This window comes from Anopheles stephensi, chromosome 2 (assembly GCF_013141755.1).
Source record: "Anopheles stephensi strain Indian chromosome 2, UCI_ANSTEP_V1.0, whole genome shotgun sequence".
NCBI classification, from domain to species: domain Eukaryota; kingdom Metazoa; phylum Arthropoda; class Insecta; order Diptera; family Culicidae; genus Anopheles; species Anopheles stephensi.
In genome coordinates, this window is record NC_050202.1 from 26,922,089 (window position 1) to 26,935,727 (window position 13,639).

The 13,639-nt window shown below is 48.0% G+C and overlaps 1 protein-coding gene across 2 annotated transcripts in view; it reads right to left on the reverse strand.

Moving 5' to 3' along the window:
• Positions 1–2,453: 2,453 nt before the first annotated feature.
• The window catches only part of LOC118505976, a 31,125-nt gene continuing 19,939 nt past the window's right edge, over positions 2,454–13,639 (reverse strand). For both annotated transcript variants that reach the window (XM_036042529.1, XM_036042530.1), the window contains exons 3-6: positions 5,865–6,342; positions 5,401–5,771; positions 4,812–5,333; positions 2,454–4,730 (exon numbers count right to left, since the gene is read on the reverse strand). In XM_036042529.1, the coding sequence (XP_035898422.1) occupies positions 3,618–4,730; positions 4,812–5,333; positions 5,401–5,771; positions 5,865–5,946 (2,088 nt within the window). In that variant the 5' untranslated portion in view covers positions 5,947–6,342 and the 3' untranslated portion in view covers positions 2,454–3,617. The remainder of the gene's footprint in view (positions 4,731–4,811; positions 5,334–5,400; positions 5,772–5,864; positions 6,343–13,639) is intronic.

Consider the following 13,639-nt stretch of genomic DNA (forward strand, 5'->3'; position numbering starts at 1 on the left):
TAGGAATGCTCCTCGATGAGAAGTTGAGCTTCCACGAACAGCTGTGCGCTTTTGGGTATCGGGTCGCAGAGCCAGCGTAACCCAGAGACTATTGGTTGCGGGACTTTTGAACTACCGGATCGACTCCCCAACCAACTTATACGTCCCAGCCAGGTCGCTTCGCCCAAGGACGCTGCTTGACTTAGAGGATCGCCGAACCCGTTTTGGTACCTTTGACCCTCCTTTCTCCGTATGTGCCGTGAATATAGCTGTATAGGTAATCGTCTTAGCAATTACGCTTCAAGAGGACCATGCGGTGCCCGTTGAAACATAATGATAGCCTTAGACTTACCATAATAATGAAAGCCTGAGCCCTGCGTATCAAGTTAGTCAGCCCTGTGGATGGAGAGGTGGTCCGGACGGGATTTGAAAATCGGTCCCGCCGTGTGGAGACCGGTCCCGCTGTCGTCTCGGCCTCCGGATCGCCCCAATAAGTCTTGTAAGCCAGAAATTGCAGCCATTACTTAAGAGGTCGGCCAAGAAAGAAGAAGATGTCAACTGGTCTTTCATCGAGAAATCCTGCAACATGGCAGCCGCTGATTCCATGTTCAACGAGAAGATCACTGCTGCCTTTCCTTCCTGTTGTCCCTTCCGCTTCACGACGGCGAGATCTTTCTGGCGGTTCAGTAATGCGCGTCGTCATCCTAACGGCATCCCTTCTATCTTATCGCTCAACGATCAAACCGTCTCTAATCCTCTCGAACAATGCCGCCTCTTTGCCAAACACTTCTCAAGCGTTTTCTTTGATCCTTGCAGCAGTCCGGTGCCTTTAGTTGATGGTCTATCGTACACCCCTTGTGACGTCTTCTCCCTAAATGATGTTCATGTAGATGTTTCCTCTGTACTGTCTGCCCTGTCTAAGTTCAAGTTGTCCTACTCGCCAGGTCCTGATGGTGTCCCTTCCTCTGTCCTTAGGAAGTGTGCTTCCTTTTTTGCTCCCCTCTTGACTCGCGTCTTTGTCAGTCTGTTGTTTGTCTCTCCTCCATCCTTCCTATCATTGTTGGCCATCTATCCCCGCGCCAACATAGTTTCATTCCCAAACGCACAACTTCCTCCAAACTTATGTGTCTTGTATCCTCTGCTCTATCGAACATGTTATCCGGTCGTCAAACTGACGTTGTATACACCGACTTCAGTGCTGCCTATGATAGTGTTCCCCTCGATCTGGTGATTGTCAAACTCGAAAGACTTGGTATCGGGGGTCGTTTACTGTCGTGGCAGAAGACTAACCTGGTTTCGAGATCGTATAGAGTTAGAGTTTCGTCTTGTCCGTCCGACTCCTTCGTAGTTTCCTCGGGTGTTCCTCAAGGTAGCATCCTTAGTCCTATTTTATTTCTGATATTTGTTAATGACTGTGTTTCCATCCTCCCCGCCGAAGGTTTTCTGTTTTACGCAGATGATCTCAAGATCTTCCTTCCTGTGTCCTCGTCTGCTGACCGTTGTCTTCTCCCATCTGTACTAAATTCCTTCTCTGTTTGGTGTCGTAAAAATGGCCTACTCCTGTCCCCCGATAAGTGTTGCGTGATCACTTTTTCTCGTTTTCGTTCTCTTTTTTCGTTAAGTTTCACCCTCTGTGATACAGTTATACGTCGCGTATCCTCTGTAAAGGATCTAGGTGTGTGGCTCGATGAAACGCCACTTCAGTTCCCACGATGAATATGTTATCAGCAAGGCTAATAAATCACTGAGTCTGATCATTAGGCTATCGTCCGAAATCTGCGATCCCCTCTGCTTGCAGTCCCTGTACTGCAGTTGGGTGTGATCCTCCTTGGAATACGCGGCTGTAGTCTGGTCTCCCCCAGGCTCCACTGCGATGGCAAGACTGGAGAGTGTTCAGCGCAAATTCACTCGTGTAGCTGTTCGGCGCTTCCTTAACGGTTATCATCTTGCTCTCCCTCCCTATCCAATCCGTTGCCGTCTTCTTGGGCTAGAAACCATTGAGGATAAGCTTTTCCATATCCGTGCTAGCTTCATTGCAAGTCTCCTGTTAAACGAACTTGATGTCCCTGCCCTCCTGTCTACCATCCCTCTTTATGCTCCTTCCCGTCGCCTCCGCGATAGACCTCCCCTTTATATTCCATCCCGCCACACCCGCTACGGTTCGAACGATCCTCTGCTACGTGCTTTATCGGCATTTAATTAGTGCTATCACCTGTTCGACTATAATGTACCGCTGTGAAGCCTCTTTCCTTTCCACCTAATCCTACTGTCATCCTCGCTTTTCCTTTAAGTGTTAAAGAGAATTGTTAAACCATCATTGGCGGACAATAAGAAATAAATAATAATAATAATAATAATAATAATAGTAATAATACAGTAAACTCGGATAAATTCATTAATTTGCCTGTAAAAAGCTGATGAGAAGAATATGTGTTGTATTTTCGGATGAGGTTGGCATCTATCATCACACCCTCCTCCAATTATTGCTTAACTTTATTTACAAATATAAAGTAGTTTTGCTGTTATCTTGTAACCATACACACAGTAGTGTAGGGAGTTGACCAATTGAACGATGCGTCATGTGCCGAAGGGTAAGGCAGGCGAGCAAAGGCAGGCGCGTGCGCGTGTCTCTATCACTTTTGAAGCGATTAACTGTTATCTTCGACCGCGAGGATGGTGCTGACTTCCGGCACAGTTAAGGCGCATGCTTTTGATGTTGCATTCTGTAGGGTAAGGCGCGTGTAAATAGGTAGCGTAAAGATTGTATCTCTTTGTGTTGATCATGCTCGGTCGGTTGTCCCTCTCTCCAGCAGGTACTCCACAGAGAGTCGTATATTTCTTTTTTCTGTTGTTTCTGGGCGGGTATCGTTAATCGAACTCTGGTACTGGTCTTGCATTACATTATAGAGTAAGGATGAGAATGGCAGACGAGGCGATTGTTAATGCGATGAAAAGGAAAAACGGTCGCCAGATGTGTTCGCAGGGATGATTGTCTACAAATGAGCTGTTCGTTTCGTTAGTAATTCTAAAAAGATAAAAACTAAATACGCCGCTAGAGCATTGGACAGGAAAGAGGGAGAAGAGAGCAAAATGAAGGAAAGTATCTTAACCAACTATCGAACACTCACGGTGTACACCGGGACGCCAGACGAATGACTTTGCTTTGTAGTGTATGCTTAAACTAAAACACTAAAACTGAAAACTTCCGCAATCGGTTTGCACTGTAACGAGGCCGAAAGTGGTGGGCTCAAGCTGAACCATCGAAGGAGCTTACCTTCTCTTAGAAAAACCAATAGAGTTTGCCTGAAGTGACTCTTCCTTACGAAACGAGCCCAGCAAACGGATGAGTGATAATAACTTAGGCCACCCTTAGAGTGTGCTTTTGGATTTAAATTTTAGATCGCGTTTTTTGGTACCAAGTTCGTCTAGGAGCGGAAATCTCTCTCTCTCTCTCTCTCTTTAACAATTCTCGTAACAGCCTCCAGGACCTTGCGAAGCACCCCATCGAGAACGAGAGCCTTGTGGTTTTGTATCGGCTAGCGAACGCCCACCGCGGGACCCCGGGTGGTCTAACAGTAGTCTAAACAGGACTAGTAAAGCTCGGAGCCATTTTTTTAGCAGCTGCTACCAGCAGCAGATTAGTAGCGGAAGTGTCCCTTCCGTCCGCGGTAGTTATGATAGATCCGGAGCGGTTGGTAGCTACCATTCGTCTGGACGGGTGGCGTCTGCTGCTGCTGCTGCTGGGCATTTCCATTGCCCGTCTCCGGTGCCGTAATGTTCAGGGCAGATGCCGACGGTTCGTGATGCAGCCGGGCGGCACAGCGCGGTGCAAGTACGAGATGGTACAGCAGGAAATACAGCACGGAGATGATACAGGCGCTGATCGCCAGCGCCTGGAAGGTAACGATCAGATCATCAACGTTTGTCCACATGCCGATCAGCGCACCGAGAAAGCGACCAAGACAGAAGTGGAAGATGACGGGCAGCGCCTGGCCGGTGGTGATGATGCGGCGAGGCATAATGTGCCGCATGTAGAACACGATCGTCAGCCAGGTGAGCCCGAGCGTGACGGGGTAGAGGAAATCGATAATCACACGCCACCAGGCGACCTCCGTTGTGGCGAGCAGTGAAAAGCGGAAGATGAAGGTGGTAATGGCGGTGATCAGGATGTTGGAGTGACCGCAGAAATCCACAATCTTCTCCGCGTACCACAGGGCCGGGATGGTGAGCAGTGCGCCGAGCACGACCAACGCGCTCCAAACTTCACCGTAGTAAGCGTCCGCCGGTGGATGAATGTCGTACGTCTTCACCAGCACCCCTTCGTAGTTGTCAAGCACGGCCCAGAATGTGCCGAGGACGAGCGTCACCAGGCAGAGTCCGGCCGACTCGGGACCGTACCGACGAATGGCGGACATCGGAATAGCGACCATGCCACACTTGGTGTGCCACCACATCTCGGGCGGTGTGAGTGGCATTCCGGACGATACCAGCAGCACCAGCGCGGCCAACAAAGCCAACCCAACGTATCCGTAGTACGTCTCCAAGAACCATCCAAGGGCAAAGTACGAAACGGCCCACCCGATCGCACCCCAAACAATCTGCCGGCCGAAGTCACCACGACCGGTAGACGTTTCCCGTGTTGCGATAATGGTGGCCGCATTCAGCAGTACAATAACGGCGAGCAGGAACGCATCTCCGAACGAACGCAGGGCGAGATACGCCCAAAAGGTCACCTCAGGATCTCCGACAATCTACAACCGAGGGGGGGGGGGACAGAACAAACGACGAATTAGCTTCCGGTGTGCATCACCCGCTTCGACCCGGCCACTTACCCTCATGCAAACACTCTCCGAAAGTACGCTCTCCTCGTCATCGTACGGGTTGTGCACCTCACACTCAACCTTCGGCGTGCAGTTGGACGAGTTGGTCAGCAGCTTCATCCAGGTGATCTGCTTCTCCGGGATGTCACAGGAGAACCCGTCCAGCGGATAACGGCACCACTCGGCACTGTGCGTTTCGTTCTCTTCGTTTACCGCGCTGCGCAGCACCGTTGCCAGCTTCAGCGATTCTGCCGCCGAGGTGTACGCATGGCACAGCTCCTTCTCCGGATCGCCCTTGTGCTCGCAGATGTGCGGTACGGGGATCGGTGTGTTGTCGACCTGTACTTTCGGCTCCTGTCTGATGTTCTCCGGCGCGGGCAGCGGATCATCGTTCAGATCGTAATCCTCATCCTCGAGCGAGCTTTCGGTGGACGAAGGCAGAATCAGCCCCTTCGTGTACGGGTGGTTAAGGTTTTCGAACTCGACCGGCTTCTGGCAGGTGTAGGAACAGTTCGTAAGCGTCAGGTGGCCAATCTGCAATGACACATGGGAAAAGTATTAGTACTCGGTGCAGGTGTAGCCACGGGGAAGCTAGACGTACCTTCTCGCGTTTCCACTGATAGCAGGTGCGTTCCTCACTGCACCGTTGCTGGAAGATGATGGCACCGTCATAGTCGCAGGCGAAGCTCACCTCCGAGCGGCTCGATTCCTGCCGCTCCACCCGCGGAACGACAAAGAACAGCACAGAGTAGAGCACGACGGAAAGCATCATGCAGAGGGCAGCCAGCAAGCGCAAACGCTTACCGAACGAAGCGCCGGCCCGTCCGGCCAACCGATCCACCAGCGGGGCAATGATCAGCGGGCCCAGTATTGCTACCAGCGGTGCAATCAACGTCACCAGCTGCGACTCGTAGTAGTTCAATCCGGTCAGCGTCATGTGCTTCTGGATGTACGGATGGAGACATCCGAGGGCTACAAATGAGCGTGCAGGAAGGATAACAACAACAACCCACCCCATTAGTTGCCATACGCCGCTTACCGAATTTGCCACCAACACCAACTTACCTCCGTAGAACAGGAAGAGCACAATTTTCAAGGATATTAGATTCCTGTTTACCAGCGGCTTCTTTGCTGGTGGCGCACCCATCTTTAGTGCTTAGTTGATCCCCCGTTTTTCCTGACCCAGTAAGCACCACTATCTAGCACAGGCACACCTTAAAAGAGTGTCCCTAGTTCGTTTCTCGCTCGCTTGTTCTCACACTGTTTTGTTTTTAATTAATCTTTTGCTAGCTGCTTCCGGTAGCGCTGGTAGTGCATTAAACACGGCTGGTTCACTGATGATCACGGTGGTGCTGTCGGTGTTCCAGGGCCATCATTTGCTTCCCACGCGGGACGTCTTTCACGGCTGGTCTTTCCTTACCGCCGTGTTGATGTTGTTGTTAACGATGTGTCACTCTAGACGCGGTAATCTAATAAAACCGTCCTCAGCTCGGGGTAGTAAAATTGGGTCCGATGGGGTGATGTCCTTGCCGGTGTCCAATCACTGAAAGCGAAACACGGTACGAGGGGAAATCAGAATGTAAATAAAAATGTTCACCGGAACTACTCCCTACTGTTCTGCAGGGAGCGGACATTGTCACGTGAGAGCAGTGGTCTAGATTTTTTTTTTTGTGGCGGCTTTAATGGTTTGTCTGGGTCTGGAGTGTACCTGTCAACAGGATTGACCTAGCGTAGAAGTGGCAGTGGTGGTCGCAGTAGTAATAGCAGCAGTCATCATCAACATTGTCTGCTAATGGAAAAACAATCTCGCGCAGAAGGTGCCATGACACCATCGGAATGGAATGAGCGGCCCTATTTTTGACACCCGGTTGACATGGAATTTCTGAGACGGGCAGCTCAGCGGAATGGCCAACAATGGTGGCGCTTCCATGACGACTCGATCCGCGGGACGTAATGGATACCCGGCGGCGGTGCCTTCGAATGAATCGGACCAACCAGCTGCCCACTTACAGATTTTTGGGAGATATAAATAGCCGGTGCCGCGTCGTCGTTTGGTGGAGAAACTATCTCTGTGTTCGCAGTGACGACGCAACAACATACTCCCGGAATGGTGTATGTTTTCTCAACATTAGAGAAAAACACATAAACACACACACACAAACACTCGCATCACCCATCGTTACGCAGTGCGCGCCCATCTGGTCGATGATCAATTGGCGGTGCGAACCGCACTGGGATGGGAGGTTTTTTAAGGTTCGTAAACGGATCATTTCTCGCGCTGTGCGGGATCTTCTGCTACACGGGGCGGGGCCCTTGTGGCCCTAATTAGTCGCCTTGGTAAGGTTGTACGTATATTGTACGTTCAATATTTTAAAGTCGCTTTTCCACCGGCCCGGGATCGGGAGGTTGGGTTTGGTTTTTGGAGGTAAGACCTATAGATAAAATGGAGGGGTGGAGATATTTTTAGAAGAACGTGACGCGCGATATATGCGTGGCAGTGGATTAAAAATAATTTCCCCAGCAATGACTAATTCCTGGCTAATCGTTGGACATTGGCGAGAAAAGAGTGTCAAGTACGAACAGCTACTTCATCATACGTAAAACACCCGGGAACGACCAATAAGCTTAACCGGTTAACTCTCGCCGGGCGAGATAAATGCTTTTTCCGCCAATCCCCTTATATACGCCCCCCGTTGGCACGATACGCTCGTTTACACGCATTATTTAATGACGCCCTCTGGAAATGGAAAACCGATTACCCTCGGGCGGCTATCTCCGCGAGTGATGATGGGAAGTGAAGTGTCGGTTGGTTGGCTGGTTGCTTTTAAAGCCGAGCCGAGTTCAATGGGATGCTCATTGATGTGTGATAAGGATGGGGGTTTGCAGTTATTAATAGGCAATTGCGAGGTGTCGATACTCATCGATTATATCGAGGTAGCGAGAAGATTGAATTAAACACACTTCAGCTTCTCATTCGAGTGTTTCATGCTTATAGTTTCATGTCAGTGGAAGCATTCGAGCTGGGGGTTGTTTTCGAGTAAGCGATTCAAACTTTAGGAAAATTTAGAACACGGCTATGATTAGTTGGTTTATAGGAAAAGAAGAGATTGCAAGAGGGATAAGCGAATTTAAGATGATCTAGAAGGCGTAGAAACTGTTTCACGCCCTGAAGAACTACTATTATGCTGTACTATTGGAAGATTCGGGATTCAGAAGATTCAAAGATCTCTCTCTGTATTTTTTAACCTAACGACCCCTTACAGATCATGCCTGCCATTTCTGGGACGCCTCATCAAGCCCCTTCCTAATCCCCCAAGATTCAAAGATCCAATCCCTAAACAGATTCGAATCTGATAGGATCTTATATGATGGATTCTAATCCAATTCAGATTCGACCAGGATCCGAATCCGATTCGGATTCAATAGGGCTCGTTGGCTGGATCAAGAGGAGTCGTTTAAGATGAAGATCCGAGTCGGATTAAGTAAGGATCGTTGGCTGGATCAAGGAGAGTCAGATCTGAGAGAGATTGGATGCAGCCGGGGTTGGAGGAGTCCACTCATGTAGCCTGGAGGATTTATATTGTAATAGTGAGAGATTCGGGATTTAGAAGATTCAAAGATCTCTCTCTATCTTCTGTGCCTAACGGCCCCTTACAGATCATGCCTGCCATTTCTAGAGCTCCTCATCTTGCTCCCTCCATCCCCAAGATTCAAAGATCCAATTCAGTAAGGCTCGTTGGCTGGATCAAGAGGAGTCAGAACTGAGAGAGATCGGATGCAGCCGAGGGTGGAGGAGTCCAGTCATGTACCCCGGAGGACTTATTTTGTTATAGTGAGAGATTCGGCATCCAGAAGATTCAAAGATCTCTCTCTATCTTCTCTCCCTAACAAACCCTTACAGATCATGCCTGCCATTTCTGGGGCGCCTCATCCAGCCCCCTCCCAGCCCCCCAAGATTCGAAGATCCAATCCCTAAAATGATTCGAATCTAATAGGATCCTATATGATGGATTCGAATCCAATTCAGATTCGACAAGGATCCAAATCCGATTCGGATTCAATAGCACTCGTTGGTTGGATCAAGGGGAGTCAGATCTGAGAGAGATCGGATGCAGCCGGGGTTGTAGGAGTGCAGCCATGGATCTTGTTTCCTGGAAACGGATCGGACACCAGGCCAAATCTTTAAGCCGTGTAAGCCAAGAAAGAAGAAGAGGAAGGATCCGTTATCGATCCAAATCCGATTGGGATTTGATTAGAATGGGGTTTGATTAAGATACAATTAGGATTCGCTTGGGTTTTGATTGAGATTTGATAGGGAATGGATGGCTATTGTTTGCTTTCATCATTCACTGACCAACTCCATCTGAACCAAGACTCCACGTTTAAGCTGGAGTTGGCCAGTTGAGCAAAGATATATAGATCGGAGATTCGGATCCTTATTTGGATTGGGATTAAAAGCTTTGAATTCTCACTGGCAACCAATTTTTCCCATCACTATTATATTGTTGTTCGATCTCCGGAAATTCATGCCACAGATGGGATCGTCCGTCCATCGCACACAGGATGTCCATTTACACCTGCACGTGTCCGCGGGCCTGCATCATCCTCTTCATTCTCGATGAGGAAACTTGCCGGGAAAAATTGCTTCGGTTGTTTACACCTCCAGACCAGACAGCACTGACACACTTCCGACACACGCGCGTTTTGTTGCACAATTTGCTCCCCTTTTTTTTCGTTGTTGCTCCCCACAGTCGAAGGTGCTTCCGAACTCGAATTACTACCACTCCGACTACCCCCCAAAAAACGAAATGAAAAACACATCCACTACTCTCCTTCGCGCTGTGTGCACGAGTATACACGGTACCGGTAGCTCTGGGGTAAATATTTACACAATCGCAAGTGCAGGAAAAACGTGCAAGAAACGTGCAAGAGTTGTGCCTTCCCTTCCGAACGGCTTCCAGTGTGATGCATTTCCCCGACAGTAAAGCGATGAGGTTGCCCACTTTTCCTGCTGCATCGTGGGCAATGAATGCACATGACAACTTCTTACTTACTTTATTGGCAGTTTAAGGACAGGCCCGGGTGAATGATGTCACGTGACACTGCAATCAATTAAAGGGGTCCCCCACACGGAGCGGAGGAGTGTTCCAGCTCATGCTGCCCTAAGCGCGCAACAAATGGGGCGCAAATCATTGAGGAGCAAAAGGTTATCCGGCGTTGGTGGGTATGGCGCATAAAGTAGGTGTCTCTGTGCATGTGTGCACACTCTGGAGGGGTTTTCCTCCAGCTGGAGTTTCGGTTCGGAATGGGTGTGTTTTTGGGAAGCGAGAACCCGTAAACTTCGAGCGGTGTGTGTGTTTATGCAGGCGAGCGAGTTTTTCTAATGCTTGGCTGCATACGCGACTCGCCCTTACATTCCCGACCGGTAGCCAACCTACCGTACCGTTTTCCAACTTTTATTGCTCACGAGCTCGATACTTTACGAGCACGTTTGAAAACCAGGTCATATGTATGTATGCTGCCGGTAGCGATAGATTGATCGTCTGCCCCCGATGGATTTGGCTGGCTGGAATTGGTAGAACAACAGCACTAAACGAGAAAACTCCCAGCCGACAGATTCCCAATTTGAGAGTCTAAATCCGTCAACAAAGCGTGCCTCCCGATGAGCACCCGTTGTTTACTGAGCTAATGGATTAGAAGGCACGGAAGGTTCGGTAGAAAGTGCCTCGCCATTCTTGATACATCGTGTCAGATAAGCTGGCACAAATGATGCAAACGTACAGCGGGCAAGAATGGCCAAGAGAATAATGGAAGTTTAAAAAGGTAAATAAAAGGCATCACAGCGAATGGGAATTGGTTGGTCATCGTTCTCCCACCACCGGCTCGCAATTACATCATCACCGTCATCATCACGTATTCACCTTTTCCCCTACCGAATGACTGTGTGAGGTTAACTGTGTGAGCATGATTTCATTCTACACACCCACCCAAAGCACCGCGCGTCATACGTTTGGTGGAATTCGGTTGATTTCATACGATGACAATTTCGATGGCAGAAAGAAGAATGGCGATATGGGCACATTCTTGCCTGGGGAAGGAAATTTCGCTTCTCAAATTACCATACAATCGAAGGGTCCTACTGGCTGCAGGGGTTTCTTACGCTGTTGCGTTCTTTTCCATAGGTGTTTGATGCAGAATAGCGAGGGACAGTCAGAAAATCTGAATATTGAATTTGATTGCTGACGTTAGTCTTAAAAACATTCCTATTCTTACGTGGTTCTACAATCTCGAGAGGTCTATTTTGGCTTTCTGTGGCTTGATTTTATCCGTAACTTGAAAGTCAATCCTGCGAGTCCTGGTCTACAAAACATTGGAAAACTTTAAAGGATGCTTGATCAATAGTCAAGGGCCATGGCCCCCTCTAGTTTGTTGAGCTCCAGCAAGAAATAACGATTTTGCAATAGCATCGGGCCATAGTAAATTGTTGATTTTGTATAAAATTTTCGTAACTTACTGTTAGAACTAATATTTAAAGCTAGATTTAGAAACAATTGCAATATTTACTCGATGACTAATAACGTGATTCAGGAAGTGGCAGCTCTCGGTTACAAGTTTCTATTAGATGTCGTACCGATTAGCTAAAAAACTGATTAAACAGGTCTTCGGTTTTAAACTTCTTTAAGTTAGTTGGGCCGATTAGTTACAGGATTATTACAGTCAGTGCTGTTAAATACTGAAAAATTAAGTTTTCTTTCTTGATTTAACGACCTGCTAGCACATACCTACATATTGGCTTAATAATCTAACGTAGTTGGATTGTCAGACATAGTCACTACCGAGGTCCGGAAAGTACTAAAAGAGGTGAAGAAGGTCTCAAAGATCCAATGAATAGAGGCTTGATAAATAAATGATATCAGAAAAGGGTCCGGATAAGATTTGATCCCCACCCTTATCTTGTTAACAGCGGTGTCACTGTCGCCACGATCACCCTCTATTAACCGTCAATTGTTGGCATCAATTTTAAGTGCAGAAAAAGGGATGTTAATGATTATGAAAAAACTCAACTTTAACCCTACCATTGGCTAGAAATATAATAATAATAATAATAATAATAATAATAGTAAAGGGGCGGCTCGATGGTAGCCATTTTCTTATGGCAAGATCGGTGTTCAAATCCCATCCAGCACTGTTCCTCCGTAGTAAGCAATGACTACCCAACGGCGTAGTATGATTAAGTCTAGAAATGGCAGGCCGAGCCCTTTCATGGTTGTAGTGCCAAGGAGAGAAGAAGAAGAGATTATTGTAGAACTATACTACAACATTCTAAGGATCACGAACTCAGAACCATCTGCTCTCTGGCGCCCTTTAACTGGAACCAGTGCTCTAAGCAGTAAAAGCATGCACTTGGTCTAATATCTGAATCCTACTTTGCAGAATACTAAAGCACAATCTCCTAACCTAACCTAAAGCGGCAGGATTGAGGATCAAAATTCCATCCGGAACCGATCCCCCTTAGTGGGGACTGACTATCCAACTATGGGTTAAATCAAGTCTAGAATAGCCAGATAGATTTGTATATGGAAATAGCTAATGAGAATAAGGATGCAACTATTATAAAGCTAGGTGATCTGGGCATATCATGAGAATGACATCATATAACTGAGTCGTTCCACAAGTGTATTCCAACAATTCCAAATGGGCCATAGTTCCTTACTTCTGATATAACCACATATGCAACCGGAAAATCATAAAACGCCACCAAAACCCCTGTAACACTAGCTTAGGCGCATCGCTGCGTTTGTTTCTTTTCTTCCATTCGAAGAAGCTGTCAGGCAAAAACTGTTCGCGACGGTAGCATATTAATCGGACACCGATCGGTCACAGTGAAGGGACCGCGAGATATCGATACAAAACTGATCGTAGATCGTGACCTCCTCCTAGCGTCCCGCGTTAAGTACCCGAAAGCCAAACCACCCTCCACTCCGGTACGTGCCCATCGAGGCGTACGCTTCTTTAAAAGGAATTTAATGCGATTAACGGTACGGCGGACGGGGAGTAACTTACCAAACAACTCAATGTTCGACAACGCCACACGGCATTTTACAACCGACCAAATTTCCGCCCTCACCACACGAAACGAACGTGCCCCGGAGGAGTCAGGCAGCCGAAAACAGCCAAACCGTCACCCGTAATTTACGATCGCGAGCAACAGAACGTCCTGAGTCGGGCGGTTCTTGACTCGCTGCTTGAGATGCGTGCGCCCAAGCTTCACGATCACATTCGCGTCCGAAACGTATTTGGAGCCGCCGCGCTTGGATGCAGGAAGTTGTGTACATTTTGGGGATAAAGCTGGCACATTTATGGAGTTACTAACGAACGGGGAGCAGTTACATCAGCAGCTATTTAGGGTCTGCTTATCCCGCACGATTAGTGCACCGATCGGATCCCGCCCGGAATGCGACCGTAATGTTTGAAAAACATTTTAATTTGTCATCGAAAGTGTCACTGAAAAATTCGAACTGACGTCTAATTTTAATTCGATGGAATTTAACAGTTTACCCAACTGCTAGAGCTTGAGAATTGGGTGACTCACTGAAAATAACTCTCCGCAAACCAACACCCAAAAAACAAACCGCCATTAAAATACCACGCTTGCTTCGATGGAGCGGAGGACACATAAATAAGAGAGGTCCCACCGAAGTGCAGCAAACCTTCGTAGAAGATCTTCCATGATTGGGAGATAGCTGTAGCTCTCATTTTATGAGCCCTCAAAAAAACGGATTAGGGTTTTGCGAGAAAAGGGGACCATTTTTTGGACCATAAATCATACCGCACCGGGG